Source organism: Bacillus rossius, chromosome 8, assembly GCF_032445375.1.
Source record: "Bacillus rossius redtenbacheri isolate Brsri chromosome 8, Brsri_v3, whole genome shotgun sequence".
In the NCBI taxonomy this organism is placed as follows: domain Eukaryota; kingdom Metazoa; phylum Arthropoda; class Insecta; order Phasmatodea; family Bacillidae; genus Bacillus; species Bacillus rossius.
In genome coordinates, this window is record NC_086336.1 from 38,347,687 (window position 1) to 38,375,619 (window position 27,933).

At 36.8% G+C, this 27,933-nt stretch overlaps 1 protein-coding gene across 1 annotated transcript in view; it reads left to right on the forward strand.

The window, feature by feature from the left end:
- The first annotated feature begins 19,094 nt into the window (after window positions 1–19,094).
- LOC134534750 (elongation factor 1-gamma) overlaps window positions 19,095–27,933 on the forward strand; it is a 58,439-nt gene continuing 49,600 nt past the window's right edge. Inside the window, exons 1-2 of the mRNA XM_063373272.1 lie at window positions 19,095–19,184; window positions 19,307–19,456. Coding sequence (XP_063229342.1) covers window positions 19,173–19,184; window positions 19,307–19,456 — 162 coding nt within the window. The 5' untranslated portion in view covers window positions 19,095–19,172. The remainder of the gene's footprint in view (window positions 19,185–19,306; window positions 19,457–27,933) is intronic.

The window sequence follows — 27,933 nt, forward strand, 5'->3', positions numbered from 1 at the left end:
GTTTTTCATCTATTTTTCTTTTGTTGCCTCGGCTAATAAGGCGGCTTCTGCAGCAAAACAATTAGGCATAAGAGTTTCTCTACAAAATGTTAAGTCAACATTTCCTATATTATAAGAAAATTAAAAAGCTGGTATGACTAAAACTTGAGCAATCGTCGTTACACGAAGCAAGATTTTTTAATAAGTGAAACAGTGAAAGATACGCTCGGTAACATATCACCAGCATAAATATCAAAATTCACGAAATTATGATTTTGGTAGTCAATGCAATACATGTTAAAGTCACACAGAATTGAATAATCTTAACTCTCACTTTCAAGCATGAGCATGTATGGTCGTTTTGTTAGGCTATTTCGCTTAAGCAATGAATACATACAAGTCAGTCTTAAAAAATCTCAATATATATACTGCGAAAATGTTAACAAATCTGTGCATACATAACAATTTTGAAACTAAAATATTGAAGAAAGCTCTGTAATTTAGGAAATTTCCTACTCACCATCCTGTCAGCTTGTAGACATTATTGGTGGAGTGGAGAGATTTGGGCGGCGCTTAACCTTTGTGGTCTTGAGAACTGATGCAGGTGAATGAGGTGGGGTGGAGCAGCACTGGAATGCTAGAGCGGGGAATACAGGAGATCTTGAGTAAACTTGCTGACCAGCAACATTGTCCGGTAATATCCACAACCGGGGAATTGCTGAGGTGGGCTGCTACTTAGTTATTTGTAAATCAAGTATAGTCGTCGTGTCTTGCGAACAAAATTGTAAATTACATCACTTTAGAAAGTTTTACTTCTTTCAGGGAAAGCAATCATTTCTTTTAGATTGAAATGAGTACATGATTTGACAGTCTTTCTTGTTTCTGATGTAGGTCTTAATTCGTTTCAGTGAGGAAAACGAGCGCTCGACCGATGCACTTGTTGCTGGAATGTAGCTACAATTGTAGCTACTAACGAACACAATTTATACAGCTCAGGAAAACAGTCAACACTAAACCTGACTGTTTCAATACCTGCAGTATCTCATAAATTGATTTTGATTTAAACTCTGCTTAACTGCATTTTGCAATTAATTCACTCCTTAAACGAGGTAAATCGAAGTAGTTGCCATAAGAAGATTTTAAAGAGGCGAATGCTTCCTCGGGAAATATTTTTGCATTTTCCTCGTTTTTATTTGGATCCATTAGAACCAGGAACTTCAAATTTTCGAGTGAGCTGATTCGTGTAACAAGCTGTACTAGAATATTATCAATAATTTCAAAATAAAGTTTTCTGTAGATAGCTTCTGGATCATTTTCTTAAGATGTACGTCGTTTCTTAGTGGGAGGGTCATCTTTGAAGACAGACCAAATTGTTGAACTGAATGTGTTTCTCTTCTCAGAAATTAATATTTCTGTTTCTTTCAGTTTTGAAGTCAATAGCTAATTCTTTTAAGCCACGTGCAGTAATGTAGGTTTCATTATCCCATTCATCAGGACTTTCGGTTATGTTTTCGAAAAGGCTTATCAGATCTGATTTGTTTTCAAAAATCGTATGAACTAAGCGGGAATTATAATTCCACCTTGTAGGACATACTTTGGGAAATCGTTTGCTCACAAATTTGTCTAATACCTGTGTTCGTTTGGTAGAATGAGAGACGAATGAGGCAAACCCACTTAATGTTTTGAAAAATATCTTACAATCAGTAATGTTGATGAGTGATTGCGAAAGCACAAGATTGAGTCTATGCGCACAACAATGTATACGCACAACAGCATTATCATATTTTTCTCTCACTAATTTTTGTAGCCCATTCAGATGACCAGCCATTACAGCAGCTCCACCGTATGTTTGAGATATCAATTGTTCGCCACAGTTATACTCATTTACTAACTTAAAAACGTGCTCTGCCAGTGCTTTTGCTGATCTGTTAGAACTAACATTTTTAAAACCGAGGAATCTCTCTTCGATGTTACCCTCGTTCGTTACATACCGCAGTACACATGCAAGCTGCGACATGTTGGCAACATCAGTCGTTTCGTCAAGGATTAGTGCTACAAAAAGAGTCTGACTAACTTGTGTTTTAATTTCCGTTACAATGGCTTCGGCAATACTTTCTATTACATAATTTTATATGTTGCTAGACATACCTGTGAAAACCTTAGAAGTTTCCAAATGTGAGGCTAATACTGAGTCGTAACTGCTTAACAATGTCACTAATTCTATGCAATTAATGCGGTTTGAGGAACATTCTTTTTCATCGTGACCTCGGAACGCAAGCTCTTGTCGCTCGAGAAACATAGTGACATCAATCAAACGTTTCAAAACTTCTCTGTTTCAGTCCGCAGCCTCATTGTGTTTTTTGACATCAGCGCGGAGTTGTTCGTTTAGATCCAGATCAACACGACTGAATCAAACATCTTTAGCTTATAGACGGCTGATAAATGTGTCTGCGAGAGTTCATGTCTGTGAGCTGCTTTATGAAAATTGTTCATGTCACTAGAAATGCTCTTATTCCAAACTCCTTTCTCATTAGTAAAAATTAAACAAGGCCAACAGTACAGTTTTAAAGTTTGTTTACAAGCAGTAAGCCATTTGTGAGAACTGTAAAAATTAGATTTGAAGTGTCTTTTGCACTGCACACCGCTTGATTTAGCATTTGTTACCATACACGACATGTCTGGCGTGGGTCTACCTTGCAAAATTAAAACTCGTTTTTGTTCGAAACTTTTAGCACCAAAAGATGAAACAAGTAAATTTTCTACCACGCAGTCACAAGCGCGTCTGTTTTTTTGCCGCTCCCTCCCCTCCTGAACTGAACCCTGCGACAGCTTCGTCCCTCCGCACTCCCCTTGAAGTCCACTCCATGGCCAGGGCCCGCAGAATAGACTGTTGGTTCCCTTGGCCAAGCCTACCGCAATGCTGTAGCTATGTGGCCACTTTTGAATTTGACGAAACTCTTCACCAAAAACTTGGGACGTAATGAAGAATTATAAAGTACGTATTCCTACCGCAGTAAATCTGCTTTCAGGCTGTCAGGCGAGTTATTTTACGCAACTCGAAGCACACAATTTCTCTAGAGAAAACGCCACGCGGCACGCGATGGAAACAACCTTCCAGCTTGGTTCCCCAGGTCGGCGGCCGAAGCCGAGTGCTCACGGAAACACCCGAAGGCGAAGGCGGAGAGGAGTCGGCCACCAATGAAGGCGCAGAAAGCAATGGAAGCCCCCCGCGAGGGGGGGGGGGGGGGCCTAAGAATGTGGGAGCGGAGAAGGCAGAGCGAGAAAGAGAGGCGTAAGAGAGATAAAGCGATAGCTGAAGAGGTTCAACGTGCGAACGCGCCTACACAAAGTGTTACGGCGAGCTGTTCAAAAAATACAAGTTGAATTATTTACGATAGTAGACAAGTAGTAATATATTTATTTTATTTATTTGTCAGCAGTAGGGAACCAATATGGTTCCCTTGGTTCCATGGAATATTCGCCCCTGATTTCTACTAAGGGAGATATGACTGTGTTTGTCCTTCAACCCCTGTTATTTACCATTCCCTGCAGTAATGGTTGGTTGCAGGGGCGTAGCCAGGGGGGGGTTTTAGGGGTTCAAACCCCCCCCTTAGCACCAAATATTTAATTAATTTCTTATTAATCACTCAAACAAATTTCATATTAAATTTAATAAAAATTTTACCATTACAATATTTAAATTTAAGTACCGAAAACCGCTAAAATAGCACTATTTTACACCTTAAAATCCAAATTTTCCCGGGGGAGGACCCCCGGACCCCCCGCTTTAATACGGGCCGGGGGGGGGGGGGTGTTGCATGCTTCTTAACACCCCCCATACACAAATCCTGGCTACGCCACTGGTTGGTTGTATGAAAAAAAAAAATTCATACAAAAGTTACAGATGTTATTTTTGGGTTTACAATAAATAAGAGTGGATTTGATCATATTCATAGTCAAAATTTTTTATTACTTTTTATTTTTACACTAATGTTTTTAAGTCCTTCCAAGAATTGTTCGTCTTATCAAAAATAGTTTCAGACAAAAGTGATGGATGAAAACTATAAGCTTTAAAAACAATTTGAACTGATTCGATTGTGTGCCTACTTCTGTGTTCTGTGTTGTAGATATTTCCCACTTTAACCACATTTTATTAACCTGTGCAGTTATGGTTGTTCGTATCTAAAAAAAAATTTATACAAACTATTTGGTATTACTCCTGCATGATACAATACATTTAAATGGATGTCAATGGCTGCATCCGAATACTTGCCTAATAAATCCCATAGCTAAGGGATCCACTAAAAGTGCATCGTAGTGGACGCGGCCATCCTTGTGTTGAATCCGAATTATCACAAGGGATGCCGATGCATCCCGTCACACATCCACTAATTCGAGATTTCTAGAGATGCGACACTCGTATCCACTAACGCGTCCCTACATCTATTACCTTCGGAATCGGGTTTTATTTTGTTTGTGTATAATATTACTTCAGATTTTCAGCATAAGATTTGTTTAAAACATTGTAAGCGAAAGTGATAACTTAAACAGAGTCAAATGAAGACGTTAATAAATATAATCAAAATACGAATTTAAACTAAAAGGATAATTTAAAACTCATAAGTATTTTTAAAGTTTACAATTTATAAAATGTATTTTATTTGGATCGCTAACATGTATAACATACACGTAACATTATTTTTTAATTGGTAGGTATTTATTATTTACGTTTTGCTGAATATTCGTAGATATTAGACTTGTGTAGTTCGCGAACGAACTAGTTCGGAAGAGCGCTCTCACAGACGAACTATGCGAACTAGTTCCCAGATCCCTCGCTCCTCAGTTCATTAGTTCGTTCTTTTTCCGATCTCCTTCTTTTAGTTCTGTGCACATGATCTGGCTCTTATCAAAAGTCGTCACTCGTTCTCCCTTTCGGGTATTAGTTACGGCTTTGTCGCTGGTCTTTCTGGCTGGCTATCGTTATCTGCTCGGGTGTCGGGTCGGATAGCTGAAATTTCCGACGTCTAATGGATAGTGACTTTACAAAAATATTGACTCTTAATCGCTGCAAATGTTTACTGCAATGATACATTTTCAAATATAATCTTTTGTTGATGATGATAGCTTTATACTTGTGTCCGAGCACGGTTACCCCAGGGTAACTTCGCGGTGGGGAAACCGTGGTGTATACTGAGAACAAGTCAGACATAATTACATTAGGTAATTACTTATATCAGTGTTTACAAAATGATTTCAATATTCAAAAAATAATTTTGACAGCTGATGACAACTTTAATAATAAAATTTTGACTTATATAAAACCATTGTTAAATAAACTTATTTTTGACATGACAACGTCTAATAAATCGATGAACGCCGGCTGCACGCACGAAAAAGTGACCCGTAACACACATTGTCCCGTTATGCTGTGTCCCGTTACGCTCATTGTACGCTTGCGCCGCATCTATCTCTCTTCCACTCGATTGGAACAACCATCGATTTGACTTTTTCGAGGCACATTAAACTTCAAACACTCCCATTCGTTTCCTAGTTTTCTTATCATCGTCCTATTCTTAACAGAATAACACAGATTGGAAGAAGTTAAATAGCAAACATGTACAAAAGTTATAGTTAAAATAATCTCTTCGTTAAAGTAATAAACATACTTGAATTAATGAGTGCAAATAAAAGTAAATTCATCAATTCAATTGTAAATTTCATTTCACTCCTTCTTTGTATCCGTACAAAATAGTGATAATTCAATAAAAATGATTGAATTTTATTCATAAAAGTATGCAATCATTTTATCAATGTTTTATTATGACGTCACGTTAAACTATCGTCCGTAAAGCGACTTTACAGGCAACCTATTTTTTGTTGATTATTTCTAAAACTTAAAAAAAAAAAAAAATGTATTTTATAGGCCTAAAACGGTATTTTATTCAATAAAATAAACACATTTCATAAATAATTTTTCTTAAACTAGCTAATAAATAAATCCTTTTAGAAATTAAAATTTTTCGATTATAGTGTATGTTAAGTGATGATGAACTTGCTAATATTTAGTTAATTATATATACGTCCTAATTAACATACATATTCTTAAGCAATATTAGCATACAATCTTACTTAAAAGTTTTTATTAACTTTTCTACGTCTTATTATAAGGTAACAAATTAGAAGAGTAATGGGTCTTTTTTCTTAATAATTTACGTAATTTTGTGGCCTGTACATAATAACGCATTTTTTGTTTATTATCTCTAAAACTTAAAAGAAATTAAAATTTGTATATTTATAAAACTGTATTTTATTCACTAAAATACACATTTCATAAATAATTATTTAACTAGCTATAAAATAAAACCTTTTATAAATTAAAATTTTCCGATTATAGTGTAGACTACGTTAAATGAAGAATAAAAACAGAACTGTTATATACGCCATTTTACCCAATCATGTAAATTAGTGTTTTATTTACTCATTTGATGTATAATAACCCAAAAAAGGATAATAATCTAGGCGTTCACAACACTGATCATTATAAAAAATAACTACTATAACATACAAAGAAGATCGCCTGCAGTAGCGGTAGCAATGCGAACGAACTATCTGTGACCTGTCTTCTTTGAATTCGAGATGGGAGCGGACGAACTAAAAGAGCAACCTAGTTCGCCAAGGAGCTGCGAACTAAAAGGAGCGCTCCCGGTCGCGAACTATTATGCGCAAGTCTAATAGATATCCCTACACAAAATGGCTGCGTGAACATTAGTACGACTGACAGGTGGTGCTTGCAGTAAAAGTATTGGGATACTATCCATCCATTAGAAATGCATCCTCTACATTGTGGCTGCATTTGATAAGGGATGTAGGGATGTGTGCGCTAAGGACGCATCCCTATGTATTCGGATACAGCCAATATTTATATCATTTTAGTCTTGTTAAAGTATTTTTTGTTTGTTTCTATAAACCTACCAAATTTCACACTTTTAAGCAGATTTTGCCAATTTACAAATTCGACTACCGTCACCCGGACTCTGTAGAAGGCCCGGAAAGTACCAGACGGGCGCTACGATCGTCGCGGTACTGCTGTTGTCCGTAGGGCTGAAGGCGGGTGGTGGGGGAGGGGGAAGCCAGGCTAGTGGGACACTAGGCCGTTGGTGATGGGTCGCTGGTACTCTGCCCCCGCGTGCTCCGCCAGGTACACGGCTGGAAATCTACCCTGAATCTCCCTACTTGGCTGTGAGGCTGCTCAGCTGTGTGGATGATGGAATAGTGCGGAATAATTGTAGACGACACTGTTTATATTAAATTGGCTTTTAATCCACAGACTTCTCCGTTGGTACGCATGGGTACGCTGTACTCCCTACACATACACTATGTGGTGGCAGAACCGCTACAAAAGCTATGATAATGCGCTATGCGGCGTCTGAGCTGTTGTACCATTACACTAACACACACTGATTACAAAACAAAACACGACCCTAACAAAACACTGTGAATTTGCCGCGGCAGTCTCGCGGGTACGTGCTGATTTCTAGTTCGCTGGAGACGGCCAGCGCCGAAAGTTAATTGTCTTAGGAGGGCTCAATGAGCGTGATCCTAAATTCTATTCGACACTTATGTCAGGTTGTAGCCGGCAGGCGTATATGGGGCGATCTTAACGAAAACGAGTTGGCTGGAGTCGGCCAGTGCCGTAAATTGCATGATACGCGAAATACACGCTGAGTCTACCTGAGCAGCAATGAATTAAAAAGGTTTGGTTATAAATTCAAGTGCAGAGTGAACGATCAGTGGAAAAAATTGAAGGCTGCTCACGGACACACGTCTTGACCCAGCGCTGAGTGGTTGGAGACTGCCGAACATGGCCGCCTTGCAAGGGAGGTAAACTTTCACCTCCTTTGTGAGTCGGTGCCAAAAACATAACTTAATTTGCTCTATTATTAGCTAAAAACACATTCCAGGTGCTCAATTAAAGGGTAGCACCTGGTAATTGGGTGCTTAATGCTTAACAACTGTTTTATCATATTTAATTATTTGAATTGTGGCATCAAATTGGCGACTGTAAATTTATTAACATATTGTCTCACTGTGAACTGTTCTATTTTGATTTCTCCTAATCTGACTCGATAATTGTCACAGACACTTTAATTAAGGCCATTAGATGCGGTGACTGGTAATGAGGTTCGTTGTCCACTCCGTGCATGCAGTGCTCACACGAAGTAGCTACGACACACTTGTTAAATTCCTGTGAATTAATCATTTATTGTGTCCTAATGTATTGTTCCTTAATTGTTTTATGAGGTCGAGCCCCCGGGGGTTATGTTCCCTGAAGTTTATTTGAGTATAGTGTGGTCACGCCTGAGGCGCTCGTCTAAATCATTCCCGCTGGGCTAGGGGTGCGCTCCAAAAACGGGATCTGGTACTAGTGGTGCGGAGCACGGACTTAGAGGCCATTGTGCTGTTACTATTTTCATAATGCACAGAAAGTTATGACTTATTTTAATGATACTATTATTTATAAAGTCTTATTATTTTGATTGTTATTATTATTATTATGAAATTTTATTATTTAATTTGTATATTGTTCGCCCGCAAAAGTTATTTAAATATATTTTTATTAATTATGTATATCTACGAGAGCTATGCTCTATGACCTGAAATGGACTTATATGGACAGTCAATTGAGTATACCCCTCTAAGGACTAATGAACTTAACGAATTAACGATGATTTTATTCGGGGTATTACTTAAAGAAATTTTCATTGTTGGAAATTTTCGTTTTAAATTTACCGCATTTCTGTGTTTTCAATTGTATTAATGAGTGTTATTTACAGTATTTATATTGTAAATTACGCTAACCGATTTTGGTTTCGGCCAATGAGAGGCCGTGTTTTAGATGTGAGGCGTCTAGAACGTCTTAATTAAGAGTTTGGTTGTATGAAGGCGTCTGATGCCGACGCAAAGGCGCGAGGCCTATTTTAAATTTGAAATATAGCTAGCTAGATTATGCCATCCGACACTCAGGATGAGCTTAAACGACGTATAAATAAATAATGTGTAAGATTATAAGGGCATATTCTGACGGATATGTTATTAGGAGTGGAAATCTGTAAGTAAAGATCTTGCATTTTGTATCGCCCATAGACATACCCAGCTGTATGTAATTTCGTCGTAAATAACTCCGATTTGACTACAAACTGATTAGTTTTCACGTAAAAGGTGTCAATTATCCTGAACTACGTCATGAATTGTTAGTTCCAAGATTTAAATTATTATTTTATTTTGTGATACCCAGAGGTGAAATGGGAGTACAAGTTGCGTGTCTCTACCATATAAACTGAGTTAAGCCAAGGCAAATACGAACCCAAATATAAACATAAAGAGTAATCATACAAATTAATTGTGCTATGATTTCAAACATTTTTCTGTTATGTAAGAATGCGTCCGTAAAAACATCATTTGATTTTATTTTCTGAACTTACACTAACGAACTTTTGGTGAACGATTCATGTGTGCTACGTATTTTCCTGATGTTTTAATTTACATAAGCGCATATCCACGAGTCATGTTCAGTATCGTTAGGATTGTTTTTCTGTGATTTTTATCTAATTATATTAATGTTGATTTTTATCTCTACACATATGTTAGTTGTCCCTGATGAATAGCCATTTTATTCTTAATAATAAAAACCTGAGTTTTATCCCTATGTGTTGATATATGTTACCTAGCTACCTGTGTCCAAGAGTGTGTGTTTTATGATAAATAACATTTTATGCATGTTTCTAAGGGTCAGAGTACAAGAGCATAACAGTACCATTGACACATACATATATATGTATATATATGTATATATATATATATATATATATTTGAAAAATAGTGACAGCCAGTGTATATTGTCCCGACAACACACACACAACAAAAGGGTCTATTTATAAATCGACGAGTACTATTAATGGTACTGGCGCCAGCAGTAAGAATACACCAACAAGTTTAGCAGCAGTACAGTATAGAAAGTGGCGCACATAAACGTGGGGCCCGAGTGTGTTGACATTGAGTTGTCACACCTTATTTCAAGTTGTCATTTGATCCTGCATAGTATATCTAATCCATTATAATAACATGGCACACAACCACCCCACATACTCGCTCAGGAGTAGGCGTGACAGTATGTGTGAAGACTGCGATAACACAGGGAATTCAGGAAGTGACACGGCGACATCATCAGCAGGGGGTTCACCAGGGAACACTTGTGTGGAGGGGCCTAGTGATCACTCTACCACCGTGACTGAGAGGTTAGGGCGGCCCATGTCACCAGCAACAGGGGAGCAGGAGGAAAAGGAGGCCACTGTCCCTAACATAACACCATTGCCAGATAATACTGCTACATCACCTGTGACACTGGAAGCACTCATGCAGTTATTACGGCAGAATAATACTCAAATGGAGCAGCATAATGCATCCCTAAATGCGAAATTAGAACAGAACAATACTCAAATGGGGCGGCTTATGGCTGAGTTGGGAGCGCTGAGGGATCAGACCAACTCAGGATTAAAGAGCCTGGAACACAGCATTGAGGTTAGGCTGGCCCAGCAACACGAACAGGTCCAGCAGATATCTGAGCAGGTATCGCAGAACAGTAGTCGTGTGGACAGTCTGGAGACTCATGTAACATCCATACGAAACATGATCTCAAATGAACACCAGGGACAAGCTAGTGCTAGGGAGGAGGTGCGAGGACATCTCCAGCATCTCGAACATAGACTGGAGGACATGGAGGTGGCTACTGCCACACTACGAGATAGAATCGAGCACCTTTTTGTACACCCCAGTCCCAGGAGTGAGTCAGCTGACCGCCAAGCTCATGTACCGTCACACACAGCCCCTGTGTCAACTGTACCGACTGCCCCAGTAGACAGGCAACCGTACCCCAGTGAGATGTACACAATTCCACTGCTACCCATCCACAATCATCCTACCGTTCAAATGGATCTGCCCAGAGAAACCCCTGTATTGAGCCCATCCAACATTGATGCGGCCACGCTCATGCACCATCCAGCTAAGCATTGGGCAGAAGCTATGCCCACGTTTGCTGGCAGAGCTACAGAGAACCCCATCCGTTTTCTGAAAAGATTTGAGGAATACACCTCAACCTTTCATTTGAGGGATACAGAGATACTGAAGTGTCTCAACAGCGCCCTGAAAGGACCGGCATTTTACTGGTGGGAGATGCTGAGTGCATCAACACATAGTTACGCCCAGTTCCAGTCCCTGTTCCACAACCAGTATTGGAACATCCGAATACAGAGTCACCTCCGTGCACAGCTTCACACGGAGAAGTATGACCCAAGGAAGTGCGCGTCCTTGGAAGCGCATCTATCAGCAATGTTTGAGAAGACACGCTACTTGGATCAGCCCATGACGGATGATGAATTCATCGCGGCCATCCTCACGCAGCTCCCACTCAAGTATCAGAAGCAGTTATCAGGCCTGCCGTACCGTGATGTGACAGAGTTCCGCGAGCGCCTTCTCAATTATGATAAACTTGAGAAAATGGACAGAGCACCCAATACCAAGGAGGAGAGTGAGAGGGTTCCACAGCCCCACCGACAACAGCCCGTCCACAACTACTGGCAGAATCGCGAGGGAAAACCCAAGGAGCTCAGACAGGCAGCGGTGAACACGATGAACTGGCAGCCAAGAGGAGGAGGACCTAGCCGGAACGATCAATACCAGACAGGCTACAGGAAGACCCCCTATTACAAGAGAAAGACGTGGTGGTCCAACTCCAGGAATTACCACAGCGATGACGAAGCAAACCACCACTGGAGGCAGGGGGACTACCGAGACAGCAAGCGAAGATCCTTCTCGCCAGAGTCATGGCCACCCAGGGAGTCAGCAGACCGCCACCGGAGAGCATCGTCAGAAGACGAGCTGGAGTACTGCAAGAAGTACCGCCGTACCGATGAGCCCCGCTACAACGGCAAACCTGAGGACTACCGCCCGCCATATCACTATGCCCCCAGGACTCACGAGACGAGTGGCGGCCATGCCCAGAACAGCCACCTCTCGTACAACCGGAACACACAGATGACAACATTCCCACCACCATTTGCTGCACCGTCTACATCTCAGCAGACGACGTACTACAACCAGGGACCAGCAAATCAGATGGCAGCAGAATTTAAAGCTGCTGTGTCTGAAGCAGCAGGGAACCGACAGTGGAATCGTCAAGAAGGAGCCAGATCACCAGCTCTAGGTGGACGTGTCAACACTGGCACGTTAAACTATTAAGGATCTCTGTATGATCAACCCTGAATTTATACCCCACTGTGACAAGGAGCCCGAAAGGACAAGACTACCCACAGGAGAAGAAGTGGAAGCATTCGTAAGAATGAAGCTCACAGCAGAAGCTGATGTACGAAGAAGAAGGAAACCAGCATCCAAATTGTCTAAATTTAATATCGGCGACCTTGTGCTCAAGAAAACATCTCCTGTCAGCAAGGCATGGGAGGATGTCACCAGGAAATTATTTCTGCTTTTCGACGGACCATATGTCATAACTGACATAGTTCAAGAGAACTGTTATGCTCTGGAAGACCCATCTACAGGCCGACCAGTAGGCCGGTATAATATTTCGCAGTTGAGAGCCTACAAGAAACCTGTGTCCCAGTGAACAAGTTCGACACAAGCTAGTGAAACACCTGTATAGTACGAGTATAGGTACTATAACAGCTGAGCGCAATCGGAATGTCTAGGTCAGAGCCAGGACCTGACCAGTATGAATGTGAAAGGTATTAAATGGTTACTGTGTAATTTGTTACGCCATGTGAGGCGTATTGCAACCACTGACAGGTACCTAATGTGTAGCGGAAGTGTGATACCCGCTTGGTACATTATCGTCGCGTCGATGCGGAAGTGCAATTCCCGCTTATTATTGCCTGTAGTGAGGTGAAGTGAAATGCCACCCACACAGATGTAATGAATCTTCGAATTTAATAGTGTATTATATGTATAATATTGTTTGTCAGTTGGTCTGCGTTATTCTTCGTGTGAGTATAAGTTCACTAACAGTAATACCTGAATCTATGTAATGAGATGCGCCTATTTGTAAGTACTATCATACTAACTAGCAAAAAGAAATGTCAAGCTTGTGTGTTGTCGACTAACTTGTGTGAGAGAAGTATGGCCTAGCTGTGTAAACATGGGTGAGCACTGTTCTACAAAGCATCTAAGAAGCACATGAACACTTTGCAACTACTAGCATAATAATAATAAGGTTACCTTGAATTACTGATGTGGTTACTCCAATTTTTCCGAAGCACAACACACCACTGAATTTATTAAGAATCGCCGAGATTTATTTATTTTTGTTATTAAACACTGCTGGAGAATAAGATGAAAAAAAATATATATATATTTTTTTTTGCAAATTTAATACTTTTGTTTTACATGAATTCTATGATTGAAGTAGGGCTTTGCAAATGATCTCATAGGGTTGCATTCTGCCCTGAATGCAGAGTAGAAAAGTATGCATTCCTTTCGCATACAAATCCACTCAGTATTAGAAAGCTATTTCTTTAAATTAACTTGATTTGGTTATTTTAAATAATGATATTTATGAAATGATAACGAGATATATACGAACGACTGTGTCATTTATTGTGAAAAAAAAAACTATACAAAAGATTTTAATTTCATTCAACGTGGAACTTGAGATTTTGTTTGTTTATGTTTGTAATCGTCGAGTAGGCGAATATGATGTCAAACGAAGACCTGAAAAACTCAATGTCTAACAACTATGTCGCGGACTTAGTACACTGTTGCAGTAAATGTCAGCAGGCTGTATTATAAACAAGTACTAAGTTACTGCAAAATTGAGCCAGCCAGAAAAGAAAAAAAAATTTTTTTTGCAAGCTATCATGAAAGCATTTTTTTTTTTGTTTCACATAGCTTTGTCAGGATAGAATTATCCTTTGCATCGAGATCATGAATCTCAAGTGATTTTAACAAGAAACAATTCCTATCAGAGAAATTTCTGAATGATATGAATACACAGTCAGGATCCTGCGAAGCCCGCATCGGATGCCTGAAAACGAAACTAATGGTTGATATGAGAGGGAAACTGCTATACACTTTCCAAACAGCTGTTTGCGTTATATGAGAACCCAGCTGATTACAGAAAAAAAAAAAAATACTACCTTGCGAGAAATGGTAGAAATAAAAGTTCACCAGACACTCAAGTAAAATAAAAGAAATAAAAGAGGCCACCTTCGCCGAGCGATAAGCTGCGATAAAAGAGAGATAAAAGAGAAGGAAACACTGTGCGTTCCCTTTCCAAGCACAAGTTACACATGGTGCGTGTACTTAAACAAAATCAAAACTATTGTTGATTTGTTTGCTAACATAAACAAATGCTTTTAATTATGTAATATATGAAATGTTCCTTGAAGTGATATTGTAAATATGATGTTATGTATATGATATGAGATGTTAGTGAGAATTATTAATTTTATCAATTGTTGATATTATGAAGTTATGAAAGATTGTGAGATGATGCTTATGGAAATGTACGAGATGCATAATGAAATTGCACATAGAATAAAACAGGTACAACCTGAAGGCATAAGGATGCTTAACAATGATGTAAACAAACCATTTCATTAACATGAAAATCAGTTTAGTTAGTTATGCTTGAATGTTATCTAGCTAATGATACCTATTGTTAAGATGTAACAATTTCACTTTGAAAGTTATTGAATGTTTAGCCTAAGTTACTATACTTATTATTTAATATCTGATGTTATTTGATCCCATTAGTTACTATTTGTTTTAATAGATTTAGTTTATACTGAACTGGCTTGTGGATAGGCTACGTTAAGCACAGAAGATGTCTTAGCCTGCCGACATTCGTGCGTTACAAGTGCACGATTCACACATGAGTGAAGAGTTTTAAGACTGTTTAATGACCGGGACACTTGTAAGTTAAAATGTACACAATACGGTTCGCAACGGCTGTGTACCTATCAGTGATGGGACCCGACGAGTGCGTCCTTGTGAGAAGTGGCGGTTCCGCCGACACGAGCAGCACCGCAGACGTCCCGACGCCGCCTCTCACGTGTTCGTGGGGTAGGGCGGCAGCTGCAGCCGCAGTCCGCTGCTGCAGATGTTCGCTGCGGAGCCCGGAGCCGTGGTGTCCGGTACTGCGCGCCGCCACACGCCAATCCCGCCGACGTGAGGTGTGGAGCAGGTGTTGGTGTTGGCCGCTTTGAGGTCGGGCGCTGTCCCGATGCCTCCTCAGCCGCCACCGTGGATTACGTTTGCACCGCGGGTGGACGTTGATCCACTGCCGTGACGTGTCCTGGAGAACGTCACATTGTTGACTCACATGTACATACACCCGCTACAGCCATATGAGACTGCTACTTACAGTAAGTATGTCTTCCCACGTCCCTCTCAACAGGAGCGGCTCAAGGGAGTAGACGCCGTCGGAGAGCTGCAGCAGGTCCAGCAGAGAAGATTTTGCGCGGGAAAACCCGTGGACCATTCCAGCGCAGGTCTGCTAGCGGCGACGACCCGATGCAAAGTGATTAAAATTGCGCGAATTGTCTGGTGTAACGGTCGAAAGGACGATAGAAAAATAAATAAAAAAAAAAAGAGGAGAAGAAGGAGCTCGGTCGCTCCAAGTTTTTTTTTATGTGTAGTGCGCGCGCCGCTAGGCGACAAGGCTATTCGTTGTACATAGTGCGAGAGAGACGGTAAACTGCCAATCACATTGTACTGTTTTGAACAGGTCAACGATTGCAGTTCAATATGATTGACAAGGGCGGCAATTCTGTGCTGTTACTATTTTCATAATGCACAGAAAGTTATGACTTATTTTAATGATACTATTATTTATAAAGTATTATTATTTTGATTGTTATTATTATTATTATTATGAAATTTTATTATTTAATTTGTATATTGTTCGCCCGCAAAAGTTATTTAAATATATTTTTATTAATTATGTATATCTACGAGAGCTATGCTCTATGACCTGAAATGGACTTATATGGACAGTCAATTGAGTATACCCCTCTAAGGACTAATGAACTTAACGAATTAACGATGATTTTATTCGGGGTATTACTTAAAGAAATTTTCATTGTTGGAAATTTTCGTTTTAAATTTACCGCATTTCTGTGTTTTCAATTGTATTAATGAGTGTTATTTACAGTATTTATATTGTAAATTACGCTAACCGATTTTGGTTTCGGCCAATGAGAGGCCGTGTTTTAGATGTGAGGCGTCTAGAACGTCTTAATTAAGAGTTTGGTTGTATGAAGGCGTCTGATGCCGACGCAAAGGCGCGAGGCCTATTTTAAATTTGAAATATAGCTAGCTAGATTATGCCATCCGACACTCAGGATGAGCTTAAAAGACGTATAAATAAATAATGTGTAAGATTATAAGGGCATATTCTGACGGATATGTTATTAGGAGTGAAAATCTGTAAGTAAAGATCTTACATTTTGTATCGCCCATAGACATACCCAGCTGTATGTAATTTCGTCGTAAATAACTCCGATTTGACTACAAACTGATTAGTTTTCACGTAAAAGGTGTCAATTATCCTGAACTACGTCATGAATTGTTAGTTCCAAGATTTAAATTATTATTTTATTTTGTGATACCCAGAGGTGAAATGGGAGTACAAGTTGCGTGTCTCTACCATATAAACTGAGTTAAGCCAAGGCAAATACGAACCCAAATATAAACATAAAGAGTAATCATACAAATTAATTGTGCTATGATTTCAAACATTTTTCTGTTATGTAAGAATGCGTCCGTAAAAACATCATTTGATTTTATTTTCTGAACTTACACTAACGAACTTTTGGTGAACGATTCATGTGTGCTACATATTTTCCTGATGTTTTAATTTACATAAGCGCATATCCACGAGTCATGTTCAGTATCGTTAGGATTGTTTTTCTGTGATTTTTATCTAATTATATTAATGTTGATTTTTATCTCTACACATATGTTAGTTGTCCCTGATGAATAGCCATTTTATTCTTAATAATAAAAACCTGAGTTTTATCCCTATGTGTTGATATATGTTACCTAGCTACCTGTGTCCAAGAGTGTGTGTTTTATGATAAATAACATTTTATGCATGTTTCTAAGGGTCAGAGTACAAGAGCATAACAGTACCATTGACACATACATATATATGTATATATATGTATATATATATATATATATATATTTGAAAAATAGTGACAGCCAGTGTATATTGTCCTGACAACACACACACAACAAAAGGGTCTATTTATAAATCGACGAGTACTATTAATGGTACTGGCGCCAGCAGTAAGAATACACCAACAAGTTTAGCAGCAGTACAGTATACCATGGTCGGGACTACGTCACGACAAAGATTTTCTATTACTATATTTTATGTATAAGTTGGAAGTGAATTGTGCAAATTTTAAGTTGTTATCACACCCGTAAAATGTTGATTTATATATAATCTATATAAACTTTTTCCAGAAGTCGCTTTTTGGTACCGGCCACAATAGGTGGTCTTACTTAGAAATCTCCCCCCCCCCCCCCCCCACCAAAAAAAAGTAGTTTTAATTATTGGCCTGGAAAGTGATTAACAGCAGGTTATTGAGTCACTGCGTTCCTCGCGGAGTTTTTCAAACCCACATCTAAAAACTCCAAATCAGAGACTCAGAATGTCTGATCATCCCTGTAGAAAGCAATGAGGATGTTCTTAAGCACCTTATTGACACATAGAGACTTCTCCTCCTGTGTAACTTGGTCATCTCGCTGTTTCATAATGTAACTGAACTCAACTTAACTCCCCGCGAGACACGTCAGACTCCTAAAATTCGCCCACAGACTGTGAACTAGTTGTATATGTAATATTAGTGTATTTTGTTATGTTATTTTTTCCATTTTTTCATCCTCAATTTTTCCCCGTATATTGTGTTACGAGTATGATGTGCCAACCAAACCGTAACCTCGTACCAAATCTGTGAATGTTCACATTGCATCGTCTTCGGACATTAAAATCCGCAATCTGATTGTAGTCGTAACCATAACCTTCATATTCTACAAGTACGCAGGGCCGTGTTTTGTCACCGAAACACAATGGGCAGTGTGCTGTGGTATCACCATGTAAGGGTAATTTCATGTAATAAATCAACATCATCTCGCATTTTTTCTGTTTCATTTATTCATGCTGTGCCCAGCAATGTGACCAGGAACCCGTCTTGAGATCTCACTGGGTTTAAAACCAATCATTTTCACCCCGAGACATCCCATACAACAGCAATAAATGTGGGCACTTAATTATAGCCAGGCATGTCTACTACCTGATGTGTGAGTACTATCTATTCCTGTATGTTTCCTATTCCAGTTAATGTCCATATTGTGTCTAGCCTATGTAAGGGCATGCCCACAGGCCAGCAACATGTAGTGAGGTTAAGGTTAGGATGCAGGTCATTGTTCTCTAACAAGTGAAGTTCCTCTCAATGATACCCGAGCCGAATGGTCCACGAATAACCTCACAGTGGGAGGGTTCTTTTACTGAGAGTTTTGGCGTCGGGCAATAACTTCTAACAACATAAGCACCAAGAGACTTCTGCAGGAGAAATGTCTATGTTATTTTATAACTATAAAATTAGTTTTTGTTATGTCTATATTTGGGTTAGTATTTTGGCGACATAGCAGCTATATCCATAAAAGACATTGTATAGTATTCATGCAATTGTACGTGTGTACCTATTTTTTAATTGATTTATCAACTTTTAGCGTCAAATATATCAGCATCATTGGACTACTTTCTAACGTCCCTGATATAAATTGTTATCTCTTACTTGCTGTCCCTGAAGTTTTATATATATATATATGTGTGTGTGTGTTTGTGTGTGTGTGTGTGTGTGTGTAAGTTTGGGTCTACAATTTAAAATATATTGCTTTTGAAACATTTTTAGTGTTTGCTTGATGACCGTATAAAATTATTTATTTATTTTATATATATTTGTGCTTTTGATATTTTCATATTAGTTTTTTTTTTGTAGCCAATAGAAACGGAATATTTGTTCTTCATGTTCATATGTTTTAGTCAATTATCTTTGGAACGGAAGGAAATATCTGCCTTCCAAGTTGAACGTCAAATCTTTTTGTTATCTACCACAATGGCGTCTGGAGTAAGTGGAAATGTGTATTTAGATTGAGGCTTTTTGCTGACATCCTTTAATTGTAATGAAATTTTTGCGGTCTATTTTGAAATAGATGATGTCCTGTTCATCGTTTATGTACTCTTTTCTAGACTCTGTACGCCTATCGTGAAAATTTTCGAGCCGTGAAGGTGCTGGTTGCTGCACAGTATTCAGGTGCCAATGTGAAACTAGCACCGGATTTCATTTTCGGCGAGACAAATAAGACTGAAGCATTCTTGAAAAAGTTTCCGTTGGGAAAGGTAAGGTTTGTATATTTTCTTAATGTTTATGTAAAGAAAGTTTTTTTGTTGTTAAGTGTCTTTAAACTTGTGAAACTGCATGTTAGATTTGGTGACATCGACAGATGTTAGACTTGTTAGGCCAAGCCTATTATATTTCCACATCTAGTGCTAGAAAGTTCAGTTATTTTGTGTTGCCTCGAGTATTGAAGTTTTAATTTGTTTTGAACTTTGTGCTATAGGTTATCCATTTAATGTGAAAGCTGACTATATGGACGAAGATTTGTAAATTAACCCTGAGCCTCTTTCAATGATTTTTTGTTTATAGTTTACCTGCATGAGTAAGTGGGTAATTTATTTTGATTATTTAAGTAAGTTTTTTTTCTTTCAATTTATAAAATTTACAAAATAGCCCAAATTTTGTATGTTTCTCATCTAGAAAGAAACGGGAATGGTTGGTATTAGAAAGCTCAAATTTGTTCCATTTTAAAGATTTTTTAATGGGTTAAGGAGTTGCTTCATTCAAAACTCCTAAAAGGAATTATGGAATATCCGAAATTTGGTTTATTCATAAAATTTTTTAAAATTTAATAAAATTCCCAAAAAATTGTTTGCACCATTGTTTTTTCCCATTAAAAATCATTTCAGGGTCTTCTCTTTATCTGTTTATGAGATATGAGCATAAATCTGCGGTATAAGTTAAGAGCAGATATTTAACAGTACCAAGTTTTGTTTTCTGAAGTACGAGTATTGATATTTTAAGTACTGATAACATTTATCTTTGCAGTATTTATTAGACTACACAGTTTTGACAGGCAGAATTTACATAATGATGGTAGGCTAACCTGAGACTAAGTATAGTCTTTATAATGGTTCACTCTCACTATGACATGACAGACAATGGCAGAGATTTTGTCAATAAAAGAAAGAAAAATATCTGCATCATCTAAATGTGTTTGACATATTTTTGTGGGTGCTCATCAATTTTATGTGTCAATGTGTGAAAAATGTATATCACCATATCTTTTAAAGCAGTATTGTGCCTGACTGCATAAATCTATCAGGTATGTGAAGTGTGATGACCTAAATCATAAAAGTGACATAAGTGTTTATAGGCAGAGTGAGTAATATTTAAACTAAGCTGACTGGATGCATATGGGTCATTCTATTAAAACAAGCAATATTGTTCTCTTGGGCCTATGTGGTTCTTCAGATTAAATAAAACCATTAAAAAAAAATTGCAATCATGAACATCCTATTCACTATATAAAATAACATTAACATGTAAAAAATATATTCACATTACATTTGTTTATAGTTTTTATGTTTAAAAAAAGTCATTGTCCTGGCTGTCACTGGTCATATTTTATTGATTTTTTTTTTATTTAACCTTAAAAGAAAATAATTTTTTTAATGTATGTAATTTTATTAATATATTATAGATTTAGAACTATCACTTAGTAATAATTGAGTAAGTGATGCCACATCAAAAGACTACTGTAATTGTAATTTAAATTTAATAGTTGTCTCCAAGAATATCATCATTGTCCTGGTATCATATGATTTATTCGTTTTAGCAAAGATAGGTAGCAGCACAATTTGAGAGGATTTAGCCATATATTGGTTTAAGTATCAACTAAAAGGTTATGTGTCCATTGAAGTTTGTTTGGAATAAATTATTCTTATATTGACAAAGAAGAATAAGTGTGTGTGTTTATGCTTTTTAACAGTCATTTTCCTGGGCAATGAGTCTTACCACAGGTATGTAATAAAATAATGTTTGTTTTATTTTTAATTGTGATATATCAGTCATAAACAGGCCATATAATATTAAACCTCAAAAATTTTGGCGGGAACAATATAAACTTTTCTAAAGTCTGTTTCATCATTGTCTTGGTCATCATTGTCCTGGCTATAATGAGGCAAGACAATGACAACATGGCAGGACAATGATGTTATTTGCATACTAGGTAGTATTTATCTCGTGATTTTTGTTCACCACCACATTTTATCACAGATTTCAATATTCATACAGTTATAAAGGAAATGGTCATTATTTCCCAGATATTAAGAAGACTAAAATAATTATGGCTTTCAAAATGCAAAATATTTTATGCCTATTTAAAGACACGTAAATACTATTTTTATTTTGCCTTAACTCAACAATATATTTACTAAGCTTAACTATGTAATGAAATGGAAATTAATAGAGGTTAGGTCATAGTGAAAAAAAAATAATACTACTACTTCATGTGACAAGCACTAACATAGCTAATTATTCACAGTGCTGTCGTTGCGACAGTACTTCGAACAATTTATTGTCTCGTGTCATTTTTAATTCTGTTCCATTTAAAACCAATTCGGATATGTTAATTAATATTGTTTTTGAACAGGTCACAATCACATTTGAAATACTCATCTGTTCTTTACATGCTATGTAAATGCATTATAAAATATTTAAATATTTTCAGGGGTTGAAGAGCAGCAAACATAATGGGTAAAATTAAACAATCAAATGATGAAAGGTTATTGAAGAAAAGACTTGCAGAGAAGAAGCGCCAAGAGAGAATAAAAAATGACCCAGGACGATTGTTACAAGAAAAGTTAAAAAGACATGCTAAATAGGAGAGACAAAAGAAAACTGGAATTGTCAAGCCTGTAAGCAAAATGACGAGAGAACAGATTTACACGCAAAAAATGGAAAGAAAATTCTAAATGTTACAGAAAAAACAAACATAATTCCAGTGGCCAGTCATGTCCATACATTCCACCAGATGAAGCAGATGACCCGCCTGAACCTGCTCCTGGTCCATCAAACAGTACCACAACACTTAATACAAATAAGAAAATAAGTGCTGGTAGAAGAAAGGTTAAACGAGATCGGGCAAAAGCCTATTTGCACATCAGTAAATTGAAACATGATCTTGAAAAATCTAAAAGAGAAGCGAATAAATACAAGAAAAGGTATTACAGACTAAGATGCAACAATGAGAATAAAAGTAATGATCTTACACCACGTAGTAAAGCAAGCAAGCTCTTGAGAGGTAAGAAGGTTCCAAATGAAGTCAGAAAAAGGCTAATTTTTGGTAATGTCTTAGAAAAACAGCTTAAAGACAGTTATGATCTAATTAAGAGCGTGAAATTGAAACAACTTTCATCAAACTACTCTCTGGAAAAGTAATAAAAAAATACAGGTGTTTGAATAAAAGCAAAACTTTTTTGAAATACAAATGTTTTGTTGCCAATCAGAATTGGAGAGATTTGATTTATGAAAGAAAAGTGAAGGGTGAGGCCATTAAACTTCAGGAGAGTATTATTAAGTTTCTTGAGAAAGATGAAAATAGTAGCCTTTGCCCAGGTAACAAAGATTATAACATGATTGGGAGTGAAAAAACAAAAACGACTGTTGAGCGAATCAATGAAGATTTTGCATGAAAGATAGGGACTGAAGGGCCGTACAAAGTATGCTATGCAACATTTTGTAAATATAGACCATTTTGGATAGTTCAACCAAAGAATGTCCTGGCATCCTTCTATTTAAGATCACATCAGAATTTATTGATTCCATTCACTCAAAATTCCTGTCTAAGAAGACATTGATCCCTTTCAAAGGCACCATGAAGGTTCAGCAAGTGACCCACAGTTACAATGAACCAAAAACATTACACTTTAGATCACCAAGCTGTCTATGTCCCACATATGAAGGATGCAATCATGGATATTATCTTGGCTCACAAAAACTGAATGGCCAGTTTACTACAGATGAAAGTAAATGCGGTGATTCTGCAAAACAAACTCAATTCAACATTTAAATGGCCCCCCATAAAAAGACATATTTAGTTACGCCTTTCAAAATGTTAAAAAGAAGATTGGACATCCAGTACCGTGTGACAATCGGGCTTTTCAATTCACATTAAGGGACTTTCTGTTTTGAAATGCAGAAATTGTATTACTCTTTATTTTGTTGCTTTTCAATGTATTTACTGTTATACTCAAGCATATATCTTTAGTCCAATATGAGATGAACTAATTCTTGTTTTTAGTAGGTACCTACATAACTTATTTACATTTTATTTCATGGATGTGCTAGGACTATCAGAGTTTTGTATGTTATCATTGTCCTGGCAGCAGTGTCATTGTCCTGGTACACAATTTTTAAAATATAATTTATTTTGTATGTAAATAGTGAAATTATTTATTGCTCATAAGCTTATTTTGTTATGAAGGCTAAGTAAAAAAATATCAATCCATAAAAACAAAATAAATATGACTTTTATTCCAAAGATTTTTTCCATCTGAATATTGCTTGTTTTAATAGAATGACCCATATAGTGTAAATTAACTAGCTTGACTGGAAGTTGGACATATGAAAAACTATAACGGCGACACTCTTAAAACGGAAAGGTATATCTGTGGGTATGTGAGTCACTCCCTCTACATTGAGTTGCATGTAAATATGAAAGCCCATTAAAAAAGCTTTAAATTGGGACCAATTAGAGCTTTCAAACATCAACCGTTCCCGAATCACAAATATTCTTCTAGATCAGAAACATGCAAAATTTGTGTAATTTTTAAATTTAGTAAATTAATTGGGGAAAAAACTACTTGCTCAAAAATTGTAAAAATTTCTTTATGCAGGTAAACTATAAATAAAAAAATCATTGAAATCTAAGAGGGTCAGGTAGAAAGTGTGTGCTGATTGGATCTGAAATCACTAGCACTGTCACCATGTGGTCTTTGTCTGCTGGAGAGGTGGCAGTCACCCACTCCCCCCCATACCCCCTCCTAGTATATAATTTTTCTATCCCTAGAGGGCAAGCATTTCTTTCTGGTTCTTTGTTCTTTCGTAAAACTAGCACACAGAGAAACTGGTAAATATGTAGTTGGGCAGTATTTGCAAAAAAAAAATGTTAAAAATCCGAAAATACTGTTATTCTATGCTCTTTAACTTCCTCTTTTCAATAAAAGCAGCGGAGGTAATAAATTCCAAATACTTTAGGAGATATTGAATTTTTAAATTTCATCATAGGTATGTAGTTGAGCGGTATTTGCGAGAAAAAAAAATGTTAAAAATCCGAAAATACCTGTATTAGATGCTCTTCAACTTCCTCTTTTCATTAAAAGCGGCGGAGATAAATTCCAAATACTTTAGGAGATATCGAATTTTTAAATTTCATCACAATTATAGCAGTGCGTTCATGTGGCTTTCACCATTGTTTCTTGTTTACGAGCATCTATTTTTTATTGGATAATGATGTCACGTGATTGTTCGTGATAGGCCAGAATTCAAATTAACCAATACGTGATTTACTTCATTTATTGTTTAAAACGGTATTTAATTACCGCCTCCAACTTAGGCGAGTTTTTAATGTTTCTAATTTTAAAGTCTTATTTTTACTGTTGCGCAAGTAATAAGTAACAAAAAAAATTTACGTGAGTTGTGTCTGTTCATCCTTTGTCCCGGTTTGTTAGGTCAGGTCAGTTACATTATAAATACTTTAAAACTAAAGAACCATTGAAATAATTTAATATTATTTCTAATGTACGCTTAGTTTCAAAGTATTTATAATGTAACTGACCTGACCTAATAGACCATTTCATTAATTAGGCATTCACAAACACACAACAGAATAAAAAAATGGCGACGGTCGAATGATAAACACAGGTCTTGTATGCAAAATAAGAACGGCGATATCTCTTAAAGTATTTGGAATTTCTTATCTCCGCCGCTTTTAATGAAAAGAGGAAGTTGAAGAGCATCTAATAAAGGTATTTTCGGACTTTTGACTTTTTTTCCGCAAATACCACTCGACTACATATGATGAATTTTAAAAATTCAATATCTCCTAAAGTATTTGGAATTTCGTACCTCCGCCGCTTTTAATGAAAAGAGGAAGTTGAAGAGCGTCTAATAAAGGTATTTTCGGATTTTTTAAACATTTTTTTTCGCAAATACCGCTCAACTACATATTTACCGAGAAACTTGTGTCAGGCTGGAGGAATATATAAGTAACACTTCAATATTCCAAGTGTCTCTTAAGTCATGTTTTCACTCATCTCACATCTGAAGCACTTGGAAAGTTTCCATGAAATAAAGCTGGATGCAACAATATTTGCACATCTTGCAGAGCCATGGCTACAGTGTTCATCATGAAATGTTGCAGTTACAAGCATGGGGAATAAATAGCACAAGAAAAACCAGTCGTGATAGACATGTGAAGATTGCCATCACGTACATTGCTAGTTCAGTCATTTACGTAGGCCAAAGAGGTTAACTTAACTCAATATAGCTCAAGACACAAGTACTTGTGTGAATGCAGGACTTGAACCATAAATGTTTATCAAGTAAATATTATCTACCTTTTTTGCATGCCTGACTCATCACAACCACCACAATGGTTAGCAGAATTAAAATGTAAAATATTTAAACAATCTTATTTTACACATGTCTCTCATCCAGATAATTACTAACAAAATGAGAGATTGCAGATAGAATAAATTACACTTTACAATTTGAGTAATGCATCTTTTTTCTTATATAGAAACCTCTTTTCAAAGACAAGGTAAACTTTTATAAGTTTGCTTTGTAACAAATGGAGGAAAATTATGAATAATGGTAGTTGACTTTAGATAACAACATGAGAGGTTATTGTGTCTAGTACCATACAGTGCATATGTCTGAATTGTTATTGAAAAATGTAATTAGATTATTTTAGTCGTCCAGAAAGAATTTATTGGGTTAGTTTCATAAATTTGATAGTTAAATGTATGAATGTTGGCTGTCAATCAATTGCCTTAAAAACCAAAAATGTGAGTTTTATTAAATTGCTGCAGACATACATTGTTACATCAGTCCATGTTGTTCTCATTAGGGTAGGGGGAAGCTGGGAGTTAGATTTCAGAGAAGGTTGTACAGGAGAGATCATGGGTGGAAGATCCAAAGTGTAAGAGCTTAGCAGAAAGAGGGAAGAATTCGTTCCTGGTGAGGACGGGGCGAAAGTGGAATGAGCTTTATAGGGTAGGTATTGGAGTGAGGGGTGGGAAGGATTTATGAAATGGGAGAATAATTTTGGGGGAGCCTTGCCTCCAGGCGAAACCCCCATTTCAAGCGTGTATGTAATATCGATTGATGGGGAAGAAGGTTTTCTGAAAATTTTAATTTCAAAATTTCTGGACTTTTTTCGAAATTCATTTAGGATATTTGGTGGTCAGACTTTGTATTGTGGATTTGAAGCACTGTTTGCTAAATAAGAGGGCATGATATTTAATTTTTGTTAAAATTTACGTCTGTCGTAAAACTTTGTGGTTGGGGTTTGAAAGAATACTGTGAATGGCCACATAGTTCTGTGTTATGAGCAGCTTTATTCATGTCAAAGCAGCATGCTGTGGTGATCAACTAACAATCATGCAAATGCTATTGCATATACATAGATTGTTTATTAAACTAAAATTTAATATATCAACCTCTATAAAGGCAGATGAGTACTCCGTAGTGCTTGTGTGTTCTATATTTTTGTCATAGAGGAACATCAGGTGGCGACTCCACCCTGAACAAATAATTTTGTGTCAGGACTAAATATAGCCATACAAATATTAGATCCATTTCATACTGCAGTATATCAGTACCAGGAAAATGCTATTTGTTTTACAGAATACCTAAGGCCAATTTATAATTTTCTATAATTCTAGACTGTTTAGACAAAATTAACTCAAAAAGTATGCTTTTCAAGAATTTTTATTTATTTTTAACATCTGTAAACTAATTTGTTTTTTGTGGCGTATTTAAATCTACATCTAAAAATATGACACATTTTAACTTTCAAATTATGTATTAATATACCATTTTTGACTTGTACTCTTTTGCCTAAACAGTTTCTTGAACTTGTGTAGATGGGTGTGACTTTAAAAAAAATATATAATAGTAATCTAAAGCAATGGATCAAATCTCTTGGTAAGTTCACATACATTAGCCTTTGGTTTTCTTTGTGTTAATTTTTTTATTGTGTACTTCAAAAAGCCCTTTCGGTATTTAGTAGTTTTATATAGATATGCATGCATTAAATTTTGATGTATTTAGAATGTTGCTGAACATATGGTGCATGTTTTAGTAACATTGATTGAATCATCGCATATGATTTGCACAAAAATTTATTAGTTTTTTTTTTATCGTACTGCCGAGTTAGGTACGGGCTATTGATGATTGTGATACATGCAGTCGGTAACAATACAAAAGTTGTACAACTTATTTAGTGAAATATTGTGATGGCTTTGTTTACAAGAGTATCTATTGCATGTTTAACTTTTTACCTAATTTTAAGCAACTATTTAGTAAGTGATTTTATACTTTAAAAAATTCTCTAGTTTTTCAATTGAATAAATAATGCTTATTTTATGAAAATAAATGTATTATGTGTGTTTAGTTGTCTTTTTTTTTTTTAATTTCTTTCCTATATTTTATAGAATCTCTAAACATACACACAGTTTGTTTATGCCCAATG